Source organism: Acartia tonsa, chromosome 12 (genome assembly GCF_053477335.1).
Source record: "Acartia tonsa isolate MP-2025a chromosome 12, ASM5347733v1, whole genome shotgun sequence".
Taxonomy (NCBI): domain Eukaryota; kingdom Metazoa; phylum Arthropoda; class Copepoda; order Calanoida; family Acartiidae; genus Acartia; species Acartia tonsa.
In genome coordinates this window covers 20,881,427-20,909,244 of record NC_137271.1, presented here as the reverse complement: position 1 = coordinate 20,909,244, position 27,818 = coordinate 20,881,427, and the positions used below count along the sequence as shown (strand labels likewise).

Here is a 27,818-nt window from a genome sequence, read left to right as displayed (position 1 = left end):
GTTTTAAGGTACTAAAATGCAACAAAAAAAAAGAAAATTGCCATTATGAACAAAATTAGTAAGATCTTTAATTTGACACCTTACTTTTTTAATTCTGTTAGGTAATTATTGAAAAATCGATTTTTTAAACCTTGTTTTAATCAAAACTTTCAACATAAATATATCCTAAAATAGGCATAAAAATATGGGTTCATATATACTTTTAGAATCAGAAAAGTATTACAAATCCATTGTAAGCAAAATTGAAAAAAGTAAAAAAAAATTTTTTAAAATGGCCTAACATATTATTTTGTACAGGCAACACTTACTTTACCCCCTCTTTACCCCCTTCCCATTTTTACTCTCAATGATTTTACTCTTAAAGATTTAAGATGGTTGTCTGTATAATATAATATTTTCATATAATTTCTTTTATCGTAGTTTATTTACTATTTTGTAAACTTTTTATTTCAATTTTGCTTAGAATGGATTTGTAATATTTTTCTCATTCTAAAAGTATATATAACGCCTATTTCTTATGCCTCTGTAATGATATATTTAAGTTGAAAGTTTTTATTCTCGTGGGTTCAAAAAAAAGAATTTTTCATTAACTACTCAACAGAATTTAAAAAGTAAAGTGTCAAATTAAAGTTCTTACTATTTTTGTTCATAATGGCAATTTTCTTTTTTTTTGCATTTTAGTACCTTAAAACCTACTTAATTTTTATAAAAAAAACTTAAATTACTTAAAAAATAAGAGATCTACAAAAAACGATTGCATATCTGAATTCTATGGAAAATTTTACATCTACTACTTACTGAAACACCTTCTAAAGACGCCTTCTTTACTATTTTGTTATTCTTGACAATTCGGGTGAAAAAAACAATGCTTTTTTATTATAGTGATTTAAGGAAGGGAGAGCACATATTATAACAGGCAAAGCAAACAGAAAATAATTATTAAAAAAACAAGGAAGCTCTGAAACGGTAGGACAAACGGACATATATAAACATAAACATATAAAATCAGAATATAAATGAGTAAGATTCAAAGCAAAATTGTGAGTAAATTTGTTGAAAAACTTTTTGAAACAGGATAATGTTTACGGACATGCTTACATTTTTAGGACTTGATAGTAGAGTTGCTTTGCTTATGATATTGTACTTTGGTGTCTCAGGAATCAATATACCAAAAATCAGAACAATCGGATAATTAGATCACCTAAAAATTTGTTGTTAAAAAAAGTAAAAATCAACATGTTTGAAATGGACGTGCGGACATTCTGGTAATGATTATACAGTTGCTACGCTTTATAAATCGTACATAACTACCACAGTAATCACCATGCAAAGTTTGAAATCAATAGAAAAATCTAAAATGCCAATATTAACGAAAAAAGCTATCCGTCTCGGACGGACGGACTGACCCTAAAATACAAGTCGATAATAAAGTTCAAAATAGACAAATAACGAAACTAAACTGCCAATTATCAGTTTGATTTTAAATCTTTATTAAACAGGCTGCCATATTTATATACTATTATTGCTGCGAAAATGAACGCTATTGTGATAATTTGGGGAAGTAAAAGCACGCCATATAAAGAAGTAGCAGGCATTATCAACTACACAACTACATACTTTAAGCTTGGAATAAAGTAATAAGTAAAAAAGCTTATAAGTATTAAGCTTATTAAAAGCGAAGCTTTTCTATAACTAGGGTCGGTCCGTTCGTACGTACGTCCGTCCGTCCGAGATAGATAGCTTTTATTCGTTAATTTAGGCATGTTAGAATTGTCCTATCGATTTCAAACTTTGCATGATGATTCCTGTAGTAGTTAGATACGATTTAGAAAACCTAGGAACTTTATAACCATTACCGGAATGACCGTACGTTCGTTTTAAACATGTTGATTTTTGTACTTTTTTAACAACTAATTTTTATCTGATTATCCGTTTGATCTGATTTTTGGTATATTGATTCCAGGGACAACAAAGAACAATATTATAAGCGAAGCAACTCTTTAATCAAGTACTATAAACATTATCCTGTATCAAGCAGTTTTTCAACAAATTTACTTACAATTTTGCTTCGACTCTTAAACTTTTATATTCTGATTATTCAGTACAACTATACAAGTGTTAATGTCCGTTTGTCCTACCGTTTCAGTGCTACGCTTTTATGGATGTTGTCATCATCCTTTTTTTTTTGGGGGGGGGGGGGAGGTTTGGAATTTAAGTAGGATAAGTAAATACATTCTAATGGTATTTCCCCTTAGATTTATTATTTATTTTTAAGGGATGGATAAAAACAGTTTTCTCCTTAACTTACATCAATAAAAAAGTTTTAAAAAATCCTCTTAAATATGAATGAACAGTTCAAAAATCTCAAACATGAAAAAAAATAACATAAGTATTTTCCTATGGTTTTATTTCTGTGTTACAAGAAGTTACAATGTACTAGAAAATCACATATGCATTCGTTATGGCATAAAGATTCGGAATAAAAATTTCTTGCTGCTGGTATTGATTTATACTGTGCTATGCATGATTTTTCAGTATGGCTGAGAACCGGTTCCAATTCAGCGGATATTAATCGGTTTCGAAGCCATACTGGAAAAGATTATCAAGGAAGGAATTAAAATTAAGTACTAAATATGTTTAGTTAAAATTATATTGTTGAAATTAAATTATAAGAATAGAGGGGGCACGGGTTATATGTAACTCTTCCCACTGGGTGGGCAATTACCCTGTCCCGATTTTGTATTCGGTCTTCGAAATCAGCTAACAGCGTCGGAAATATAAACACAGCCGAATCCCCAAAAAAACAGAGAGCTAATTGTTAGCAGGCAAAAAGGGTCATCAACATCATTAAACATCAATACTTAGACATTTATTTAGTATTATTTAGACCAAAAAACCTATAACAATATTTTCCTGGATTTTCTAAAGAATAATTATTTCTTTCCCTAGAATGCAACTGAAAAGTTTTTTTTCGAGGACACAAAAATAAAAGTGTATGGTTATTACGCTAATCTTCATCCTTTAGTTGTCAGCTGCTTAGGCAGAATTTTACATATTGAAAATTAATCCTTAAATAGCTTGCTTACATGGAGTGTCGATATATAAAAATTAGCTGAAAGGCTATACCTGACTTTATTATGGCAATCCCTCTTTTCTTACAAATTTTAACAGCCTCTAAACGCGTATTAATTTGAGGCTTAGTTGCGGTCGCCGAGCCTTGAATTACCTAGAACATACAGATAAAGGGCAGCCAAACAAACATGTTTAATTTAAACTAATTATAGTCAAACACATGCATAAACACACACTACCATACAAAAAGAAGCCGTATGCAAAACCTTAAAACTTTATAACATAAAGGATTAACGAAGATTACAAATATGATAACAGTTACATTTAAATCAGGAATAAAAGGATAGGTTATTGGAAGTTGAATGAAGTTGGTTTTGCAGAAATTAATAAAAATGTGTTTGAGCAATAGAAGAATCAGAAAAATATTAAAATTGTACGTTTTATATCCTTGTAAAGCTGTTTATAAAAAAAAATATGCGAGAAATAACTATGAAAAATATTCAGCTTTCAGATAAAAAATTTATGATTATAATTTTTGTTTTATTTTTCAGACAAATTACTGGTTGTTTGACGAAGGAGTTATTTCAGACAAGGTATTGTTTTTATTTCTTTTTTTTGTATCTTAGTTTGTAACCTTTTGATTAAATGTATGTGCATTTTGTTCTTTGAAACCAGGGAAAAGGGAAAGTGATTATGACAAACAATTCTGACGAAGACCAAACTGCATTACTTTTGTGTCACTTTTGATTCCTGTGACGTCATAAAATAAGGAAGATGAGAGGAGAAGTGGGAAAGAAAACCCCTAAGAAAGATATAGAGAATATGACGTCAAAAGTGGTGCAAAAGTAATGCAGTTTGGTCTTCGTCTCATAAAAAAAAACAAGTTTTACACCAACTCTACGCCAACAAAATATTTAATTTTTGACAATTTCAAATGTAATTAATTAGCTGAATCATAAACCCTATTCAAATCATAAACTTCAAATTGGTTAATATTGCCTTATTTAAAAAAAACGTAGCTTTTCTATAGTAAAGGTCGATCCGTCCGTAACGGCTAGCTCGTAGCGTTATGCCTCACATGTCCTATGAATTTCAAACTTTGCATCACAATAGTTAGAAACGATTTTATGGTTGGTGTCATCATTGTTAGTTGAATAATCTATAAAATAAAATTTTGTCCAATATGTTATTTTTTAGGATTCCTTGCCTGTTTCTGCATTATATTTTGGGGATACAGGAACTCCATTTGATAATAAGGTAATCTATAATACAAAGTAGCTTGATGTCTGTCCGTCCGTCTGTCTGTCTGTATGTCCGTCCGTCCGTCCGTCTGTCTGTCTGTATGTCCGTCCGTCCGTCCGTCTGTCCCTTAAGATCTCGGTAACCGCTGAACCGACCGGTTTCTACTTTTTAGGGTATATACCTATTGGTCCTGTGGTGGTTTTAAGCTACTTTCTTGGGGGGTGGGACACCCCTACCCCCCCCCCCCAAAAAAAAAATTCCCCCCAATTTTTTTTTATTTATTTTGAATTTGATACTGGAGCAGATCCAATTTTTTTTTCCGAAAATTTTGAAATTAATACTGGGGCAGCTGCAATTTTTTCCCAAAAAATTTTTGCTAATAACAAGGACCAAAATATTCATGATTATTATTTTTAGGAGGGAAGATTTACCCTTGGACCTTTAGTTTGTTCTCAAGACCTTCAGCTGGATATAACTAACATTCAGGTGATTAGTAAATTAGGACATATTATATTTTTTTGTCAATGAAATTGTATATTTGACACAGCCTCTATTGAATATTTAAGGTGTAAAACTTACTTTGAAAATGAGTTTATGCCAATGAAAACTATTTGTGAGGTGTAAATTTGTAAATTTGACAGCTTGAAAAAAGTAATACCATTAAAATAGACAAAAACACATCTACTTGTTGTCAAAAGTACAGTGATTGTACTTTTGCTAGTTAGTTATGTGGCAACGTCCCTAAATATTTTATTTTAGGATATAAAGCCCGGATTATTCTTTGCCCCGTTTGACCGACATTTTAATCTGCTTAGCCTTCACTTTAAAGTTTCAGGTAAAGTTTTTGAAGTTAAACCCCTTAGACAACCAACTCTTTGATTGAGCTCTCTTTCTTTGATGCCCTAACAACAGATGGTTTTGAGTTGCACCCGTTTACCAGGCAATACAATGGCATAGCACTTCAAGAGTGGAGTCATGCGCTAGAAATTGCAGTAGTTTATAATTACAAAGAGAGGAAGGGAAAATTAGACTTAGTGTATAGAAAGGTTAATATTTTATCCTCATTGGAGATGTATAATGTAAATGAATTTTTCGTCCACTGTCCTATCCCCTACAGTCCCTGTATAATATACTTTCTCGTATTCATTCGAATCTGGTGGATAGGAACCGGTTCTCATCCATACGAAAAAACTATGTCTAGCATCGTATTATAAACCGCTTTCTACGAATATAAAAATGTACAATCATAAGATTAAAGCCAGTTTTTTATCCCGTGCCTTCGGCACTTCTGAGCTAAAAAAACTGGTTTTAATCTTATAATTGTACATTCTATATCCGCGGAAAGCCGTTTATAATACGATACGAGAAATAACTATTATCACCTAATCCTAAGATCCTGTAAAAAAAGGATTTATTATTTCTTGGATCTTACACCATATTAGCATGTTCTCTAATAAACTTGTAGTTGGCTGAAATAACAACCCAACCCCCCTCCATCCCATAATAATCCCATCCAATACTCCATCCCCTCCATTCCTACTTTATTAACGAACAGACCAATAAGTGATACCAATGTGAGCAGTATATAATGAAGACACTTTCCCCTGTCATAATATCCACGTATATTATACATCCATTCCTGTAATATATACCTTTTTTAATAGGAAGAAAGCTAAGTAAATAATATTCATATATCGAATAAATAAACATAAGTAAAGTACAGGGACAAATTATATGAAAAGTAGATTATAAATAGATTTTATACGTATTAAAGTTATCTGAATCTCAGTCTGTATTATTATTTTATTTACATTCTGGTTACTTCTAATTATGATTAACAAAATTTTCCCTTCCTTACCCCTGGTTTTTTGGAGTTTTCCTGTTTCACTACTTTCACTATTATGCATATTTAAATCTTTACTAATTTATCGCATTGTATTGTGGACAGCTTTGCGCTGATATTAAAATAAAAAATTATACTGTTCAAACCATTTTTTATTTTTAATTTGTAATCGTGGAAAAATGTCAGTAATACGATACTATACATGATTTTTCAGTATGGTTCTAATCCACCTGATATTAATCGGTTTCGAAGCCATATTGGAAAAATCTCTTCTCTATTTGTTATCAGTAATAAATATCCCTTTTCTAAGCACATAAAGAAAAAATAGTATGACAAAAGCATGTATAAATAGAGGAAAGAATAATATAAGTTGCCTATCATTCTTATATAACAAGGATCAAAATATCAAAAAAAAAAACAATGTAGCTTCTTATTGGTCCTGGATAGGTTTAAAACTATTTTTGGGAAGGTTACTTGAACACTCCTAATAGAAAACGCCCCTAAAGAAATTCACTTATTTTTATTTTTAAAACTAAATCCTAAAATTGGGGTGGCTAACCTCCCTCCCCCCTCTAGAGGCGTAGGCTATTTATTTTAGATTATTCTTTATATTTATAAGAAAATTAAAAAATGATTTTTAAATGATATTTGCAAAGACAGACGTTCTTTTAGATTTGCTTAAATATTATGACGAACGGACCGACAGTAATTTATATAAAAATTTTGTAACAAAACAAGGATGACAACAGCCATAAAAGCGAAGCTCTGAAACGATAGGACAAACGAACATTAACACTTGTATAGTGTCTGAACAGAATAATCAGAATATAAATGTATAAAAGTCGAACGAAACAAAATTGTAATTAAATCGGCTGAAAAAACTGCTTAAATACAGTATATTGTTTAAGAACATACATACATTTTTAGAACTTGATTATAGAGATGCTTTGCTTATAACAATGTTCTTTGTTGTCCTAGGAATCAGTATTCCAAAAATCAGACCAATCGGATAATTTTATCACATAACATTTTGATGTTAATAAAGTTAAAAAGCAACATGTTTAAAATGGACGTACGGACTTTCTGGCAACGATTATAGAGTTGCTTCGCTTTCTAATCATCATGCAAAGTTTGAAATCGATAGGACAATTCTAACATGCCTAAATTAACGAAAAAGCTATCCGTTACGTACGGACGTACGGACCTATCCTAATTATAGAAAAGCTTCGCCTTTAAAAACATGTGTTCATAGATATTATCACAACAGTATGCTTATTTTTTCTATTGACATGGCCTTGACATGCAAGGATATTTACAAATATATATAAAAATAACAGGATGTGTATGTGTCTGTGTGTCTTTGTGCCTGTATACATGATCTCGCTAACCTCATAAAGTGAATGACCAGGGAGGTTTTATACCTTCCTCCCACTCCCAAGAGAAATCGCCCCTGGAAAAAATGTTCGGGAATAGTCCCTTTTGTAACATCGCCCCATAAGGGGCGATTCGTCGTATTCTAAAATTGCTTTTTATAGGTTATTTTAGGTTAGGTTAGGTTAGGTTAGGTTATATTGGGTTAGGTAATTGGCCCCGCAGGGTTAGAGCCTCCCGCAGGGGCTAGAAATAGGAGAAAAGCTACCGTGAAATATACGAAAAATCGCCCCATAAGGTGCGATGTTACGAAAGGGACCATACCCAAATGTTCTTCTTTACACTCCAGTTGTAAGTGGATCTCACTTCCAACTGGAAGTGATTTTAGATGACCCTTTATTTTCAAACAGACAGTAGTCTTATTTTTAAAAGCGAAGCTTTTCTATAATTAGGGTCGGTCCGTCCGTCCGTACGTCCGTACGTCCGTACGTCCGTCCGTCCGTCCGTACGTCCGTAACGGATAGCTTTTTTCGTTAATTTAGGCATGTTAGGATTGTCCTATCGATTTCAAATTTTGCATGGTGATTCCTTTAATAGTTAGGTACGATTTAGAAAGCGTAGCAACTCTATAATCATTACCAAAATGTCCGTACGTCCGTTTTAAACATGTTGATTTTTTTACTTTTTTAACAACAAATTTTTATGTGATCAAATCATCCGATTGATCTGATTTTTGGTATATTGATTCCTGGGAGAACAAAGTATAATGTTATAAGCGAAGCAACTCTATAATCAAGTCCTAAAAATGTAGGTATGTCCATAAACATTATCCTGTATAAAGCATTTTTTTAACCAAATTTACTTAGAATTTTGCTTCGACTCTTATATATTTATATTCTGATTATTTAGTTCTGACAATATATAAGTGTTAATGTCCGTTTGTCCTATCGTTTCAGTGCTTCGCTTTTATGGATGTTGTCATCCTTGTTTATAAACATTTAACATACTTGTTTTTTCCTTTCCCTTTTGGTCTATCCAATAAGCATCTACCAAAACAAGGATGACAACATCCATAAAAGCGAAGCACTGAAACTGTAAGACAAACGGACATTATCACTTGTATTTTGTCAGAACTGAATAAGCAGAATATAAATGTATAAGAGTCGAAGCAAAATTATAAGTAAATTTGTTGAAAACTGCTTGATACAGGTTAATGTTTATGGACATACTTACATTTTTAGGACTTGATTATAGAGTTGCGTTGCGTATAATATTGTACTTTGTTGTCCCAGGAATCAGTATACGAAAAATCAGATCAATTTGATAATTAGATCACTTAAAAATTTTTTGTTAAAAAATTAAAAATTCAACATGTTTAAAATGGACGTACGGATATTCTGGTAATTATTATAGAGTTGCTACGCTTTATAAATCGCACCTTATTACTACAGGAATCACCATGCAAAGATTGAAATCGATAGGACAATTCTAACATGCCTAAATTAATGAAAAAAGCTATCCGTTACAGACGTACGGACGGGCGTACGGACAGACCGACCCTAATTATAGAAAAGCTTCGCTTTTAAAAACAGGAATAATATAATAATTAAGTTATACATATTTTGCAAGTGTAACTTCTATGTGTATAACTAGGCATGTCCGTTGAAAAAAACTTGACTATAAATTGACTAAATTTGACTTACTTCTCATTAATACTTTTGAACATTATTTTCCTTGTTTTACAAAGCTTTAACTAGCCCTTAAGACCTATTATTTTAAATATATTCTAACAAGAATGACAACATCCATAAAAGCGAAGCTCTGAAACGGTAAGACAAACGGACATTAACACTTGAATAATGTCAGAACTGAATAATCATAATATAAATGTATAAGAGTCAAAGCAAAATTGTAAGTAAATTTGTTGAAAAACTGCTTGATTTAGGATAATATTTATGGACATACTTACATTTATAGGACTTGATTATAGAGTTGCTTCGCTTATTACATTATACTTTGTTGTCCCAGGAATAAGTATACCAAAATCAGACCAATCGGATAATTATGTCACATACAAATTCGTTGTTAAAAATGTAAAAAAATCAACATGTTTAAAATGGACGTACGGACATTCTGGTAATGATTATAGAGTTGCTACGCTTTCTAACTCATACCTAACTTCTACAGGAATCACCATGCAAAGTTTGAAATCGATAGGACAATTCCAACATGCCTAAAATAACGAAAAAAGCTATCCGTTACGGACGTACGGACGGACCGACCCTAATTATAGAAAAGCTTCGCTTTTAAAAACGCTAAAAAAAAGCTGTATATAATAATGATCTTAACTAGAAGTCAGCCTAATAAAGTTTATTTTAATAAAATGATGAAAAAGTTGGAGAATATGAAAGAAAAAGTTGCTAATTCGATAAGATGAAAAGACTAAGAGTGGGTTCTAGAGGCATTTTTATCTTTCTTAAATTTCATAACAAGTGCTTTTGCACCAAGTTTTATGCCAGGTGGTTACAAGTTCGATTTTAAACACATTATGTTTTATGATTTTAAAAAATACAGGGCTTCACGAATTATAAATTCTGCCGTTTGAACTTTGCAATTATTTAAAAAAGAAATGGGTTTAGATTAATTTATTGGTTATTTTTTTCTTTGTTGAATTATTTGTTTTATGGGTTTAAATGTTTCTGTTGGAAAAATGGATTAATTTTTACTTGGATCTTACACCAGATTATCATGTACTCTAGTAAAGTGAAACTTGTAGCTGACAAAATAACGATATCCCCCATCTTCCCCCTTTACCCCACCCTCCTGTTAAATGAAATTAGGTCTATGTCAGCAAGCTAATTTAACGACAATTTTTCCCCTGTCATAATATTCTGAAATAGTATACATCCATTATTGAAACGATTGTGATACTCTGTTGATAAACAATGCTAGGAATAGTATTAGGAAATTAAAAGGATACCCAAACAGGCTTAAAGTTATTATACTTAGAAGGTTATCAAAATTAATTTTAAAATTTAAATTTTTCTTATATTTTAAGTAACAAACATTTGTAGATCGTTGGTCTTGATTTAAACGTTCATTTCAAAATGTATTTTGTCAAACGCTTTTCTTAAGTCCAACTGCTATGAATTAATCCATTTATCCAAATGTATGTTGAATATACGTGGATATTATGACAGGAGAGAAATTTTTGTCAATAAAGGTTGCTAACAAGGAAATCATCTATTGGTCAGTTTTTAATCTATGGCAAAAAGAGGTTTATTTCTTTAAGTATTTAATTTTGCTGCATCCTGTATTTGAAACAAAATTATGTACAATTTTGTTTAGACTTATGTCCAATATTCTGCTTATTCAATTTTGACTCTCTACAAGTGTTAATGTTCGTTTGTACTACCATTTCAGAGCTTCAATTTTACGGATGTTTTCATTTTTGTCTTTATAGGTCTAAGAAGAGAGAAAATGGAAATTCTACAAATTCGTCAGAGCAAGGAAAATTATTATGGAAAATAAAAAAAATAGATGATTATAGTCAAACTATTAATCAAAAGAACAGAGGATGAGCTATACTTAATTCTGCCCACAGGACGGGGATCTTGTCCCGATTTTTTATAGGGTCTTTGAAATCAGCTAATAGGGTCAGAAATATAAACAAAAGAACAGAAAGCAATTTGTTTGCAGACGAAAAGGATCTCCGCCACTTAGGCCAGGAAGTTGTCTGGATTATACACATCTATACTTAAGTTCTTACATGTGCCTTACTTACAAACCAATAGTCCGATCTTCTTTTTCAACCTGGTAAGCAAGGAAGGTTTTATTCTTGAAATAAATCTAAAATACCGTTTAAGTTTGTTGTGCCTAATCCCTGGGAGACCCTATCCTTGCGGGGCCAATGCCTGTGGTGCCCCAACCTTGCAGGGTTACAATGTACCTAATATAACTTAAACATAAACACATAAAAAATATCCTCCGACCTATTTTTAATTTATTTTAAAATAAGTTGGGGTTTTAAAGGTACAGATAAATTTATTTCATTTACTTTATTTTTACAAAAAAAAGTTTAAATGTAAACCAAATCTTAAAATTTTAATATGATATAAGCTAATATGATATGAGCAAATAATGATAAGCAACAAATTTGCAAATAAATATATATTTATTCTTGAATATTAATATACAGGGTGTTTTTGTTTGGTTTTTAACCTAGATAGTCTATAAACATTCATACAAACGGACAGATGGACAGATATTGTTTTACTTTGTATTAAAGATACTGGAGTTTAATATTCTTGGGGTCTTAGTTAGGTTTTAGGCCTCTTTGCACCAAATCTAGTTAATACTGTCAAAAAAAATCACACTCATCAAAAAAAAACTTTGCCTCCCCCCCCCAAAAAAAATATATATATATATATTTTCGCATATAAGAAACAGCCTGTATATTGAATGTGTAAATGTTAATCCAGAATTATGTATTCTCTGATATTTGATCACACCACACAATGTTATTATAATGTAAGGTTTATCAATACTAAGTTCACTTTCCAATTTAAAAAAATATTTTTGAGGATTTTTGCACGTTGGGTCCATACCATTCGTTGTAATTAACTTTATAGGCTAGTGCCTAAGCTTTAGGAGCTTTAGATTTTTATCATTATTTCGTTTCTAGCGCCTTTGATGCCATTTTTACCCTCCCTCCCCCTCTCCCCATCAACAAAAGAAAAATTATAAAAAAAAAATTAATTACACTCCCCACACCTCTTAAAACACTACAATCTTGGAGGGTTAACTATATATTACTAAAATACAAAAATAATATTCCAACAGTATAACCTGAAATCTAAGTACTTTGAAAGGTATATTTGAAGATGTCAACATTGGATGTTTCAAATTCCTTACACTCAAATTTCAGTTTTCAAGCCAAGCTGTAAAATAGTTTATGATCATACATTGATCCCACATAGTTTTAATATGATATGGCGAACATTGGATAATACTTTATGTTATAAAGCTAGGTTGATATTTCAATCCTTTTTCATTGATGAAGGAGTATTATAAAGTTTAATTATGAGATTAATTTGCCTAGCTTGCCTTTAATGTGGTAGCTTACTATAATTGAATGACACTTTTGAAGAAAAAAAAATTTCTATAAAATAAGTAATAATTGAAGAAATATGCAGGCAGTTTTATAATTATGCATCTATACATACAAAATTTATTCTCTATTCATTTTAATAGTTTTATTATATGTTACTGGCCTCATGTTAGTTTTTTAAGAAATAATAATTTTTTCATGAAAACAGGAAAAATCCAATGGATTGTCACATGATGAAGAAAGACAGTTTTCTACAGGAATATTCATGAATTTATTTAGTCCAGAAATGCTATTCTAATGTTTTTTATTTATTTTTAATACTTTTAAAACTCACCTGTCTATAAATAAAATTGGAGTAAAGTAAAAAATGGGACAAAATGAAATTGCTTTATCTGTTTTTCACTTTATTTATTAATTTTTATGATTTGTTGTTCAAAATGATGGTTTAATCATAAAACGGAACATCTCTTTTGTAACAGTTTGGAATACAATTGACTGATTATAAGTAGAGATTTTAAAATACGAATATGATAAACTTGGCCTTAAAACTCTAAAAATCATATTTCATGAATTGTATACAAAACTAGGCTCAGAGACATTGGATGATTTGAAATTAATAATTTCAATTAGCTGTAATTCTGTGGTTACCATTAATGGAGCTGATATACAAACAAACATAAGGTATCTTTTTTCTCGTATTCATTCGAATCCGGTGGATATGAACCGGTTCTCATCCATACGAAAAAACTATGTCTAGCATCGTATTATATCCAGCTTTCTACGAATATAAAAATGTACAATCATAAGATTAAAACCAGTTTTTTATAGCCGATAGTTGAAATATTAAGGGAGTAATAAGCGTTTCAAAAAAAACAGTTTACGAGGGACACCCTGTATATAGTAATAAATCAATTTTACATCTAAATATCCACATGTATTTAACAGTCTATCGTTTATCTACCTAAGTGATAAAATATTTTTCAATTAGTTTATTACTGAATAATATTTTTTTAAGTATCTATAACTGATTATATCATCGTATTACAGACAATTTTTCACGAATATTAAAATAAAAATCCTTAAATTAATGTCAGTTATGTTAGACCGGGCTTTCGTCCCCTCGGGCTAACAAAACATGCTTTGATATCATATTTTTTTAATTTTAATATCCGCAGAAAGCTATCTATATTGCGATTAATAACTATTATCAATCAAATGAATGACCCATTTGCATTTGATTATTTGAGTGAAATATATCATCCAAATATTAAGCATTTTGTGTATTGCAGTAGGAGATCCTCCCCCCCTAACTAAACTTTTTTCTAAAACATATTTTAATCTTACATTCATGAACCTTACCTAAATCTTTAAAAAGTGTGTAGAGGGGGGGGGAATATGTCTTCAAGTATAAAATAGAGGATTTTTCCCAAAAAGATATTTTTCTTTTGGACAAATAATACCCCAGTAAATCCTTGTCAAATTTATATTTGGAGTCCGATACAAAAAAAATATTTATTTTCATTCCATCTAATTTTAGAACATTGACAGTTAGCTAGAGAAGGACGATTACGTTAATAAAAAGCGTCCTATAACGATAAGCAACGAGAAAGAGAGAGAGAGAGAGAGAGAGAGAGAGAGAGAGAGAGAGAGAGAGAGAGAGAGAGAGAGAGAGAGAGAGAGAGAGAGAGAGAGAGAGAGAGAGAGAGAGAGAGAGAGAGAGAGAGAGAGAGAGAGAGAGAGAGAGAGAGAGAGAGAGAGAGAGAGAGAGAGAGAGAGAGAGAGAGAGAGAGAGAGAGAGAGAGAGAGAGAGAGAGAGAGAGAGAGAGAGAGAGAGAGAGAGAGAGAGAGAGAGAGAGAGAGAGAGAGAGAGAGAGAGAGAGAGAGAGAGAGAGAGAGAGAGAGAGAGAAATAAAAAGAGATAGAAAACAAACAAAAAAGTGATTATCATATGAAAGTTTTTTTAATGTTTGGGCCAAGGCTCAATTTTCTTATTGTGGCTATTTCCATAAAACTACAAATTATGATAACAGCAATATTCAATTTTTCGGGGTTTTGTCGCTTTCATTGCCTTACCCAAGTAACTAAAGTAATCGGATGTATGACAAAATATTCCTTCAAGTTATCTTTCATTGATGTAAGTTATCTTTCATTAATGTAATAGAATAGAGGGGGCTATATGTATCTCTGCCCGCTGGGCGGGGACCCTGTCCCAATTTTGTATTGGGTTTTTGAAATCAGCTAATAGCGACGGAAATATAAACACTACCGAGGCCTTAATAAAGAACAGAAAGAAATTTGATAGCAGATGAAAAGGGTCTCAACCACGAGGGCCAGGATTATACATCTTTACTTAGACATTTATTCCAGTAACTCTAGTACATTTCTTATATATCAAATCAAATAATGCAGTAACCAGAGAAATAGTTCATTATTCTAGATAGACAAGAAATTGGTAAAAAAGAGTGCGTCTAAAATATGTTTGTTTTTAAAAAGAATAGTGGTATTCCCCCTACCCTCTAGTCCCACCACACAAAAAATAGCTTAAAACCATCGCAGGACCAGTAGCTATATTTCATGACGAGTTAGGCTCTATCGATACAGCGGTTACCGAGATATTAAGCTTCAAACAGACAGACGGACAGACATCGTTTTACTTTGTATTAAAGATATCTTTATGTTGTTAGAAATAAAAAGTTTATGAAGATATTTTTATAGGTATTTAGTGTCAATAAAGCATTAAAACTTAAAGCGTTTTCTGTTTGATAGTTTATTCGACAAAGCCCAAATTGTGTTAAATAGTGTCAAAAATGATCCATGTGACGTAATAAAAATAAGGGATTATCCATCTCTTTTTTAGGGGTTTTCTTTCCCACTTCTCCTTTCATCTCCCTTATTTTATTATGTCACATGGATCATTTTTTACACAATTTGGACTTTGTCGTTTATTCTATTATTTGGAACGTGATTGAAAGTTTCTAAAATCCGTCAATAAATAGTGATTGTTATGATCACACAATTAATTATTGTATAACGAATGACGAGCTGAGGTATATACACTAATAATAGCATAGCTTCGCTTTTAAAAAGGGGAATTTTCAGGGTTCTAAAGAGATAAAACAATGTCCGATGAATTGATGTACATATGACTATACACAATTTACCCATACTGTAGATTACAATAATGACACTCAACTTAATGAAGCAACAAGTAAAAGTTCTAAATTAGTCCTCAAACTTGTTCATTCAAAAATTAACAAAACGTTATTTTAAAATTTTGGAGACTAGTGCAATGAACAGCCCAGTGTCCCCTCCCTCCCCGGGAATTTTAATTAATTATGTTGAATGGCACTAAATAAAGGAAATATTATGAAAAGGACAAAGTAAAATAAATATACTTCACTGACCCTTAATAAATTCCCCCTCAACAGGGCTAGGGGGATAAGTCATAGGAATAATAGTTTTTTTTTCTCATCATATAATAGACAGCTTTCCGCGGATATTAAAATGAAAAATTTTAAGAAAAAAAAAACAGTTTTGTTAGCCCCGACGGGTATTAAATCTATGTATTTTAATATTTTTGGAAATTGTCTGTAATATGATGCTATACATTATTTTTTAGTATGGTTGAGTTCAGGTTCTTTAGGTTAGATAGGTTAAAAAGCAATTAAACACATTTAAGTAATTGTTAATTAAAAGATATATAATTTAAGTCACTCAATTTGGAAAATCGGTTTTGTTTGGCCAGGTGATGACAAATCCTTAAATTCCTGTGCCTCATTTATTATGTTTTGATAATACAGATAATTAGTTCTATTGTCATCATTCTAATTATCTATCTATCTATCTATTTATCTATTTATTTATCTATCTATTATCATCAGTTTTTATTAGTTAAGCTATTCTACAGTTCAACGGTGTTGATCCTCAACCATGCTGAAAAATCATGAATAACATCGTATTACAGACAATTTTCCACAAATTTTTAAAACAAAGAAATTAATACCAGTTTTAATCTTACAATTTTTTATTTTACTATCCGCTGAACGCTGTCTGTAACAAGATGTGTTAAATAACTTCTATTGAAACCAATCTATCATTAAATAAATATAAATAACTTGGCATTAACTCACATAATTGTCTGAAGCTACTGAAACTACTAAACCGATTGGATTCTCTATTTTAGGTAAGATTTACAAAGGCCCTTAAACAGTTTTATGCTATTTTATGTCTTGGGATGGTTTTAAGCTATATTCTAGCTACTCGCTGCCCTTTGGAAATCAATCAAAACAAATATAGCTGGAGAATTTTGCAGGTTTTGTGATGACACGTGGCACCACCTGTTACTGGACAGATCCCACCTTGGATTCTACCTGGCCATTGACAACACAGAGATTGCTCTGGAGCCGCAGCCCATACCTGATCCTGTTCTATGGATTGCTGGCAGACAGGTAACATAGGAGGGGAGGGAATGGACATTGGGCTATTTATTACACAAGTCCCCAAAGTTTTAAAATAACGTTTTCTTATTCGTTGGCGCAACAATTTTGGGGACTTTTATTGATTTGATTGGTTGGATTAAAAAATTTAGTGTTCAAACGTTTCATCCACTAATTGTAATCTACAGAAGGGGTAATTTTATGTATTGTAATTGGATATGAACACCTATTTATCTGCCATTGTCTTATCCCTTTAGATCCATTTAAGATACTTCCCTCAAACATTACTACTAAAAACCTCAGTTAACCATGAAACTCCCATTTTCACATTATCCTGTTCTATATATTGCAAGCAGGCTTGTTAGCTGCAATTGGCGTCATATCAAAGATGTTAAAATTGTACAATCTTTTGCTATGCAGGAATATAAAGGGACAAGACAATGCCCGATAAATTGATGAACATACCCAATAATGACACACAAAATTACCACATCTATAGATTAAAATTAGTTGTTGAAAAGTTTGAACACTCAACTTTATGAATCAACCAATCCTAATTCACTTAAATTCCAAAAGATGTTACGCCAACAAATAAGTAAACGTTACATAAAACTTTGGGGACTAGTGTATTAAACAGCCCATTGTCCCCCCTCCCTCTGAAAGGAAATATATAATATGCAATAATCAGGAGTTCCTTTATTTCCGTTTAGTATTTATCATAAAATTTTTTGAAACCCTAATTATTGCTACACTTTCCCCGATTTATATATCATTTAAACTTTTGGCGAAAAATTGCAGCATGCAAATGTGATGTTATGCGCAAGTGTATGTATATCAGAAGATTCCCTGAACATGAGAATGGCTTTCATGTAACTTGTGTTGTATGTTAAGGGTCATAAATCCAACCATAATGGCTCCTGACAACCTCAAAATAAACCTTACTTTAACACACAAACACACACACACACACACTCATATACATAAACACACACACACACAAACCATGCTTGCAGCAAGGATAATTATCATAATAAAATAAAATGATCTCACTAACCGATATGGTTCTCCTTTATAGTGTAGCTTTGCTAGGTTCTGGAAAGGTCTATAGCTACTTTTGGAGGAGGATATCACCACCCTCTCAAGAGAAATTAAAATAAAATAAATCTATCAACGAATAAATATTTTTGGTTAAACATCTGATCTGAATATAGATTGAAAAAAAATATTTCACATGCATCTAGAGGCTTCTAGGGGTGTATATATAGTGCTAATTATTACAAAACTTAGTGGCGAGCTTCGTTGTATTTTCAGGGCTAATTTCTTATTCCTACGGGGCGATCGTTAACATTTACCTAAAATAACCTGTCAAAAGCCACTGTGAAAATGAAAATACTTCGTTTTCTTTCTATGATCCATGTAAAAGACATAGATTAGTTGTGCTTAGGTTAAATGGGGTTAGCTATTATAGCCGCACTAAATACGTATTTCAAAGATCAGAAATTGCGTTAATATTTCAAAGTTTAATAGAACTACTTTATAGAACTAATAGACAATAAATTAATGACGATGTTAGATTATAGATATGCCACATTAATAGTATTGTACCGTATTGTCCTAAAAATCAGTAATACAAAAATCAGATATCTTACAAAAATTTGTTGTCAAAAAAGGAAAAAATCTGCATTTTTTAAATGGACATACAGAGTACAAACTTATTGGCAATGACGTCTGTAGCCGTCAAATCGTGGCCGGACGCCCTCGGAGCCACACCTGGCTCCGACACGTCAGCCCCTCCCGAGGCCGAGCCCGTCAAGTCGCGGCCGGTGGGTCCCGGAGCCGAAGCTGGCCCCACTCCAGCCACGTATAGGCTAAGCGCTGTCACTCCAACTGACGGCCAGCCACCCCAACTGCGCACGGCCAAGCGAGTGGTCTTGCCTGGCCGCGGTGTCATGGCGGTCCCTGTTGAGCTAGTAGGCCACCGCACCAAGGATGCCATCCAACTAGCTGCCCCAGAACAGAGGTTTGGGGAGGATCTTGTCATCCCAGAAGGCCTGTATGCCCACAGGCCTGGATCCGCCACTGTGTTTCGAGTACTGGTGGTGAATGAAGGGGAGACGCCCCTTCTGCTGGACGCTGGCCTCCCAGTGGCAGGGGAGCTGGTCAAGCCTGACATTTTAGAGGTCTCTGATAAGCCTCCCCCGAGTCTCCACTCGTTCCAAGAGCCTGCTGAGCCCCCAGACATGCAAGAGTTGTGGGAGGCCCTTGAGATGGAAGACAACGAGTTCCTGTGCAAGGACCCCTTGCTCAAGAAGGAGGTCTGGACCATGCTATCAGAGTACAGGGACGTCTTCTCCAACTCTACCCCCGGCTGCACCAATATAGTCGAGCTGCAGCTGCGCCTCAAGCCAGGGACCCAGCCGATCCGCCAGAGATTTAGGGATCTGAACCCGCGGCAGGAGGCTGAACTGGAGAAACAATTGGACACCTGGCTACAGGAGGGAGTCATAGAGCCGTCAGACTCCGCCTGGAGCAGCCCCCTGGTGCCCATCAAGAAGAAGGACGGGAGCACCCGCTGGGCCGTCGACTACAGAGCCCTCAACAAGTGCCTGGAGCTGGACAGCTACCCTCTGCCCAGGATCCAGCAGCTGGTAGAACGAGCTGGAGGGCACCGCGTCTACAGTGCCCTGGACGCGGTGGCCGCATACTACACCATCCGTGTGTCTGAGGACAGCCGGCCCTGCACCGCCTTCACCACCCCCAGAGGCTTGTATCAATGGAAAAGGATGCCCTTTGGCCTGGCTACGGCACCATCCGTCTATTCTAGATTTATTGCAGGGGTCCTAAACCCATTAGGCACAGCCAACCTCCAGTCATACCTTGACGACGTCCTGACCTTCCACCAGGATACCTGGGCCCACCTGGCTAGGCTCCGAGAGGTCTTGGAAGCCCACCGCAGGGGAGGAATCCGCCTCAAGCCAGCCAAGACTAAGCTGTTCCGAGCCAAGGTGGATTATCTGGGCCACACCCTCAGCCGTGAGGGGATAGCCATGCAAGAGGATTATATTGACCGCATCCTGGACTGGCCGGCCCCCAGCACCCCCAAAGACTTGCTGGCGCTTCTGGGGTTCTTTGGATACTACCGCCTGTTCATCCCAGAGTATGCCGACCTCACCTACGAGATGAATCGGCAGAAGACGGCCAAGACCCTAACCTGGACACCTGAGATGGAAGCCCAGCTGCTGCAGCTCAAGGACAAGTTCCGTCAAGCCCCCATCCGAGCGCCGCCCAGGTTTGACTTGCCAGCGGTATTCCAGCTCACCACAGATTTCAGCAGCCGCGCCATCTCTGCCATTCTGAGTCAATGCCAGGACGGCAAGGAGAGGCTGATTGCCGCCGTGGGGCGCAAGACAACCGACCCCGAGACTCGCTACCCGTCCTGGAAGGGAGAGATGGCCGCCATTATGTATGGGATCCGGAAATTCCACGGCATCTTGTCCTACCGCAGCTTCCAGATCAACACTGATTCCTCAGCCTTGCTGCAGATGAAGTCACTGAACACATCCACAGGAATGGTGGCCCGCTGGCAAGAGGAGCTAGCGGCCCTAGACTTTACTGTCTGCCACCGTCCTGGCACCCAGAACACCAACGCTGACGCCCTCAGCCGCCGGGAGGACGCCAACATGCCAACGGCCAGCGCCGAAGAATTAGCCGAGCAGGCTGAGTATCTCCATAACCTTTGCCAGCTAGGGGAGTCCGCAGCCAGCCGGCCCCCTGCCGCCCGACTGGACCCAGCTAGAGTACTAGAAGCCCAGACACAAGACCCCCTCCTGCTCCGTGTCCGCCAGTGGGTGGCTGATGGCAGAGCCCCAACCAAGGCTGAGCTGCGCGGCAAGGACCGAGACGAGCAGCAGTACGCCAGCCGCTTCTCAGCCCTGGGACTTGACGAGCATGGTTGCCTCACCACCACTGACCAGACCCTGACAGGGGAGCGGACAAGATACCTGCTGCCTTCGGCCCTCCAGCAGGACGCGTTCTTTCTAGCCCATGGGACCCCCATGGCCGGACACTTTGGGATGGACGCGACCATCGCCCGTGTGGCCATGCACTTCTGGTGGCCCAACCTGGCCCGTGACGTCCGCCTGATGGTTCAAACTTGTCCTGAATGTGTCCAGAAGGTTACCAAGGAAAGGTTGAAGCAAGGGATACATGTACCCTCCCGCCAGGGGTATCCACAGCAAGTCCTGTTCATCGACCTGGTGGGGCCGCTGCCAGAGACCCCAGCTGGGAACCGCTACATCCTCACCTGCCAAGATGGGTTCAGCCGGTTTGTCAGCCTCTACGCCATCCCCAACAAGCGCACCCTCACGGTGGCTGAAGCCCTGCTGCACCGCCACCTGGCCACGTTTGGATGCCCCCTGAAGATCCACTCCGATAATGGGATGGAGTTCACCGGCCAGGTATTCCAGGAACTGGCCTCCAGGCTTGAGATTGGCCTGACACATCCACCACCCTACAACCCACAGTCCAACCGAGTGGAAAGGTTCCATCGGACGCTCAATACCGGCATGCGTCTGTTCTTAGACAGAGACGACAACAACTGGGAGCCCCACTTGCCTGCCATTGCCTTCGCCTACAACACCAAGGCCTGCAGATCTACCGGCGTGACCCCGTTCCTAGCCTTCTTTGGGAGAGAGGCCAAGCTTCCGGTGGACATGGTGCTCCGGCTGCCAGAAACAGAATATGCCTCGGTTCCAGCCAACGTCCAAGCCCTCCTGCAACGTTACTATGCAGTGTATGATGCCATCCAGCAGAAGGAGGAGGGAGCCATCCGGAGGAGCGCGGCAGCTTACGAAGGCACGGCCAAGTATGAGGTTGGAGATTTGGTCTGGTACCTGGCCCCCTGCCTGGTGCCAGGGAAGGCAGCCAAGATCACCAAAAGATGGACTGGCCCCTGGAAGGTAGTGAGGAAAGCTACAGAAGTCCATTATGTCATCAAGCCTGCCTCTCCAATCGCCAGGATCTCGGAGGTTACCGCGCATGTAGGCCGACTGCGCAAATACACTGGAGATGTGACTGCCCACCAGATTCCAGCAGACATCCAAGTTGATGTGGACGGCGACGAGGATGCCACCGAGCTGCCGGTTGGAGCGGCGGCGCCCGCAGCTGGCGACCCAGGACAGTTCCCAGTGCACCAGCCGGCCGCAGCCGCCCCACAGCCCAGCGGCCAAGATCGTGACCCAGTAGAAGAGGACCTGCAGGAGCAACCCAACGAACCACCGCCGCCGCCGCCAGTTCCAGAGCCACCCAGAGATGCCATCTGGAATCCTGACACAGACATGGAGCACCTGCCAGCCAGCAGCGAGCCTGTAGGAGGAGAAGCAGCTGTTGCAATGGAAGAGGCCGCCCCAGAGGACGAAGCTGAAGCCATGTGCCCCCTGTTGATGACAGCCATCCCTATCCGTGTGGGGGCTAGGAGGCCAAGCAACCTGAACCAAGCAGGCGCCCCCATGGAATTTTATGCGCCCTCACCCATCGTCATTCCCCCCTTGGGAACCACCAGAGTTAGCCTAGGCCTCCGTGTCCAGCTACCCGCTGAGGCAGAGCTAGTCCTGCAGACGAGGCAAAATTTCCAGCGCCGGGGCCTGGCCGTCGCCAACCCCCGTCTAGAAGCCAACCAGGAGCTGACAATGCTGATATCCAACCACAGCCAGACCGAGCAACGAGTGTCCTGTGGAGCCTGTGTAGCCAGAGCTGTCCTCCATCGAGCTGTGCCCCAGGAAGAGCCTGTCCTGCGCAGACATAGGTTGTCGTATCCCCAGGTTCAAGGCCTGGTGGCTCGAGAGCCACGCAACCCTTGAAGGGGAGGTTGTGGTAATACGACAACCAGACGGACAGGCAGTTTACAGAGTTGCTACGCTCTGACTTATCATAACAAACCCACTGCACTAATCTTATTATATCACCATCTATCTCATGACCGATGTTGACCCCGCTATCTAGCGGTCAAACTGGCCTGCCTAAATGTGGGGAGGGGCTCAAACATGCAACTATCACGCGCCCCTCACGCGCTTATATAACCGGGAGGCGCTGCCTCCCCTTTTACCACCGCTGCCCCCACAGCCTGTCTACCGCCGGGAGCTAAGCCCTAGCGTCCCACACCCCCTTCAAACCTAACCATTGTTATAATCTGTTGTATATATATAGTAATCATTGCTTGTAAATATTATTCAGTTAAATATATAATTTCTGTATGACTAAATCCTGCTAGTTTGTTTTGGTAGAATAATTCAAGGCTAGGGCTCGTTGAACTCGAACTCGTTACCCTGTGGGCCGAGAACGCTCGGCTTACCAGACCTACATTACAATAAAGTGTAATAAATTTTCCAGTATGGCTTCGAAACCGATTTATATCCTATGGATTAGAAGTGGTTCTCAGTAATACTAATCATGCATTGCATTACAGACAATTTTCCACGAATGTTAAAATATAAATTATGAAAAGTCTAACAAAGCTGGTTTTCATTTAATAGTTTCATTTTAATTTCCGCGGAAAGCTGTTTAAAATATGATGAGATAAATAACTATAAAAGCTTAAGATATTTTTTTTAAATACATGCTGTTTAAACATATAAAGATACTTTAATACATTTGTATGTAATTGTGCTGATCCTTCTAATTAAAAAAAATTTAATTTCCATCATGCGTATTTTTTTTAAATTCGCAAATTAAGAAGCAAGAGTTTAAATCCCACAGAAAGTTTTAAAGTGTGTTTTTTTAATGGTAATGTTCAATTTTGACCACCCTTTCACGCTTTTGGGAATTTGTAGATTGAAAGTATAGCCCTAGCAAGTCTGGTTATACATATTTATATATCGAGCTACTGTAGTTATGCCATAAATTGAATTTTGAAAAGGTTTAATAGTTTAAGATAATTAAATTTCTCATAAAAGAAACAAATTTGGTTTTAGCTGGGCATGTCAATAATTTATGCCTGTTAATGTGCCAAGATATTACCCAAACTAGTTCTATTGATGGTACTTTGATTGGTATACTTTTCAATAAAACACAAAAAAATATGAAAATCAAATAAGTTGAAAAATCTCCTACAATTTTTTTTTAATTATCTTGTAAAAATCATTAGTATCTAGTATTAGATAAATAAAATTGAAGTAAAAAACGTTTATAAAAGAAAACAAACAATCCATACTGGTTTTATATTTAATAATTATTAACTTTCAGAGTAATCCATTATCGACCTCCTCTCATTTTTCAATAATCATAAGCTAGAAATTTCAAATTAGATGGAATTTTTAATAATAAATAGTCTATTCCCCTATCCCCGTGTCCCTGGGTGCAATCTGGGAGGAAGGTAACATTTGGCTGTTTATTACACTAGTCCCTAAAGTCTTATGATAGCGTTTAATAGTTCATTGGCTTAAAAACCTTGGAGACTTTTATTGAATTTTGATTGGTTGATCCATTTAGTTCAGTGTTCAAACTTTTCAAACACCTATTGAAATCTACAGAAAGGGTAATTTTGTGTATCATTATTGGAGATTAATCTATCGGCCATTGTCCTATCCCTGAATCACTGGCTGCAATATATCTTGTCTCTTGGAATTAAACCATGGAGCTATTAGCTTTCATCTAGGTATGCATTCAAAATTTTAAATTTTTAAAATAACAGATTTGGCGACTCAAAGAAAAGAATAGTTATTTATTGCATTATATTATAGACAGCTTTTCGTAGCTATCAAATTGTAAAATTAAAACTAGTTGCTGAAGGCCCGGTCTAACAAAACTGGTAGTTATCATTTTCATTTTAATATTCGAAAAAAATCGTCTGTAATATTTGGTAAATCTGATTTTTCATTGTGGCTGAGAACCATAATAATTCCTCAATGACGTAATCTAAAGAGATAAGGAAATGGCCTGTAAGTTGATGTACATCCCCAATGATGATACATAATATTATCCCTGTTTAGATTACTTAAAGTTGTTGAAACGTTAGGTCACTAAATTTAATGAACCAACCAAACAAAATTTAATAAAAGTCCTCACAGTTGTTGAGCTATCGAATAAGAAAACATTATTATAATACTATGGGGACTAGTATAATAAATATCCTAATGTCCCCTCCCTCCCTATCTAATGGCAATTTTTGAACTTGCAATTCGGTGTTTTGCCTTTTTTTGCTCGGTTGTGTTCACACCTGATTCTACCCACAATTTACCTGAATTAAGAACATGCACACACACATATTAGAGGCTTCAACAAAGAATAATTTTACTTTTTGGCAAAATTTGACAGCCCGAAAATAACAGAGCTCTTTGTCCAAAAAAAGTATCAATTTATAGATTTGTAATAATTCCTTTATTTGTAATACACTAGCGGCTTCGCCCCTAGCCTCTAGGGGCTTGGCCCATGAGGTAAAAAAAAATAAAAAATACTGGTGCTGCTGACCATATGCATATGGGCAGCACCAGGACTTTTTTTTTGGGGGGGGGGAATTTTCATTTTTTGGGGGTTGGGGGTGTCCCACCCCCCAAGAAAATAGCTTAAAACCACCACAGGACCAATAGGTATATACCCTGAAGAGTATAATTCAATCGGTTCAGTGGTTACCGAGATCTTAAGGGAAGGACGGACAGACATCATTTTACTTTGTATTTTAGATAATTATACTTTAACATAAAATATCCTACAAATTTAAAATTCTAAACAGACCTCCAAAGTGGAAATATTAACTTTATCTCAAAGTCAAAACATCTTTCTAAATGTTCTCTATGTCTTGTTTAATCTCTAATATAATTTTCCAGTATGGCTTCGAAACCGATTAATATCCGCTGGATTAGAACCGGTTCTCAGCAATACTGAAAAATTATGTATCGTATCGTATTTATATATCCAGTTTTCTACGAAAATAAAAATCACAATTTTAAAACCAGTTTTGTTAGACCGTGTCGATCGTGTTCTCAATATTTAAAAGTTATGCTTTGAAAATTTTCGAAATTTTTATTAAGGAAGAAAATGGAAATTACAAAACCCCCTAACAAACACATTTTGATGCAAACCTTTGATTCAAGCAATTTTGTTACAAATCAGAGAAAGAGACAATTTTTTTAGAATAAATTGTAGAACAGGAGCGTTTTAATTACAGTTATTATAATGAAAAAAGATCATGTAATCAAATATGTTAAAGTAATAGTTTAGTAGAACATTATTTATATGCAAATAAAGTTATTCTTAAAGAATATCTAACAATTAGTTGAATAGTCATTTATTTTTTTCAATCGATTTATTATTAACCTGGATGTTGCAACAGATTTTCCTGTACTTTGAAAAAGTTATGCTCGCAGCTGGCTAGAATAACGATAACTTTCCCCCAATCCTATCCCCTCCTTCTGGATGAACCAACTGACCAATAAATGAGGTCTATATTAGCAAGCTAAATGGATGACAAAATTCCCCTATCAATATATCCGGGTATATTTAGATAAACTGTTCCAATCCTTTATATAAATTTGGGTTAACATCTCTTAACCCATTTGTTAGATAATGTAATATATCAATTGACATATATATTATAGTTTTATTTCATACATTTACCTTACTTTTAACTAAATTGTTTTTAAGATTTCATTATGGTTAGGTTATTGCTAAGTATTATTTAACTAAATAATTAAAAATAGAAAAATATTCCTAATTTTGCAACAAACTCTTTGAATGTAAGATCTTTATTTATATATTATATATACCATAATTGAAAGCATTAAAGTGTTTCCAAAAGCTACTAAATAATTATGATTTGTAACATAAATGCCTTGACAAAAAAATGGCGCAACTAATGGTAAAGCACAATGGCCAATTACTTCACTTTTTGACATTATAAATATATAATTTTGCTCACTTTGAGCCTTTTTTCTATTAATATTATGTTGATTAAGTTCAGTCAGTTTTGTCTGCTACGAGAATTACTTTTTAGCAGCTTTCTATTTGCTAGTCCCCATAGTTTTTAAAATTATCCAAAAAAAGTTTTGGGTATTTCCTCTCAGAAATTTTGTTTTCAATTTTGAAAATTTGAGTACGCCTCCCCCCCCCCCCCCCCCCCCCCGACAGCGAACTATGAACTCTGGCCGCAGCGCTCGGGTCCCTAGCCTGCCTAGCCGCAGCGCTCGGCCCCCTTGCCTGCCTAGCCGCAGCGCTCGGCTCCCTAGCCTAAAACCTAACCTAATCTAAAATAGTTGTTCGTCGTTGTCGGGGGGGAGGGGGGGGGGGTACTGAAATTTTCAAAATTGAAAAAAAAAATTTCTAAGAGAATAACGCCGACAGTTGTTCTGGTGTCCAAGTACAAGACATCCAACACAATTAAATTTATATCCATTGTCCTATCCCTATATCCCTGGGTTGGTTGTCTGTAATACTAGATGATGCATTGACTCCTGAGATTCAAGTTACCCAAATAATTAGTAATTTTTTTCCAAGATAAATGTCTCTTGTCTTTTTATTGAATCTGATAATTTAGCAAAGTTTTAATATGGGGTTATTTTTTACTTTTTCTTCTTGCATCGTGGTAATGGATATAGGATATACGTGGATATATTGACAAGGGAAATTTTATCGTCAATTTAGCTTGCTAATGTGGAACTCATTCATGGTCAGTTTGTTCATCTAGTAGAAGGGGATGAGGGGTATCATTATTTTAGACAGTTGCGAGTATTACTATATCAGAGTACCTGTAAAT

The 27,818-nt window shown here is 36.1% G+C and overlaps 2 protein-coding genes across 2 annotated transcripts in view; both read left to right on the top strand.

The window, feature by feature from the left end:
• Positions 1-11,059, top strand: part of LOC145333238 (neurexin-4-like) — a 52,092-nt gene extending 41,033 nt beyond the window's left edge. The window contains exons 14-18 of the mRNA XM_080178375.1: positions 3,624-3,665; positions 4,270-4,329; positions 4,732-4,800; positions 5,074-5,149; positions 10,992-11,059. Of these exons, the coding sequence (XP_080034501.1) occupies positions 3,624-3,665; positions 4,270-4,329; positions 4,732-4,800; positions 5,074-5,149; positions 10,992-11,059 (315 nt within the window). The remainder of the gene's footprint in view (positions 1-3,623; positions 3,666-4,269; positions 4,330-4,731; positions 4,801-5,073; positions 5,150-10,991) is intronic.
• A 1,797-nt stretch (positions 11,060-12,856) lies between these two features.
• The window catches only part of LOC145333236 (neurexin-4-like), a 47,651-nt gene continuing 32,689 nt past the window's right edge, over positions 12,857-27,818 (top strand). The window contains exons 1-3 of the mRNA XM_080178374.1: positions 12,857-12,884; positions 13,226-13,319; positions 16,951-17,086. Of these exons, the coding sequence (XP_080034500.1) occupies positions 12,857-12,884; positions 13,226-13,319; positions 16,951-17,086 (258 nt within the window). The remainder of the gene's footprint in view (positions 12,885-13,225; positions 13,320-16,950; positions 17,087-27,818) is intronic.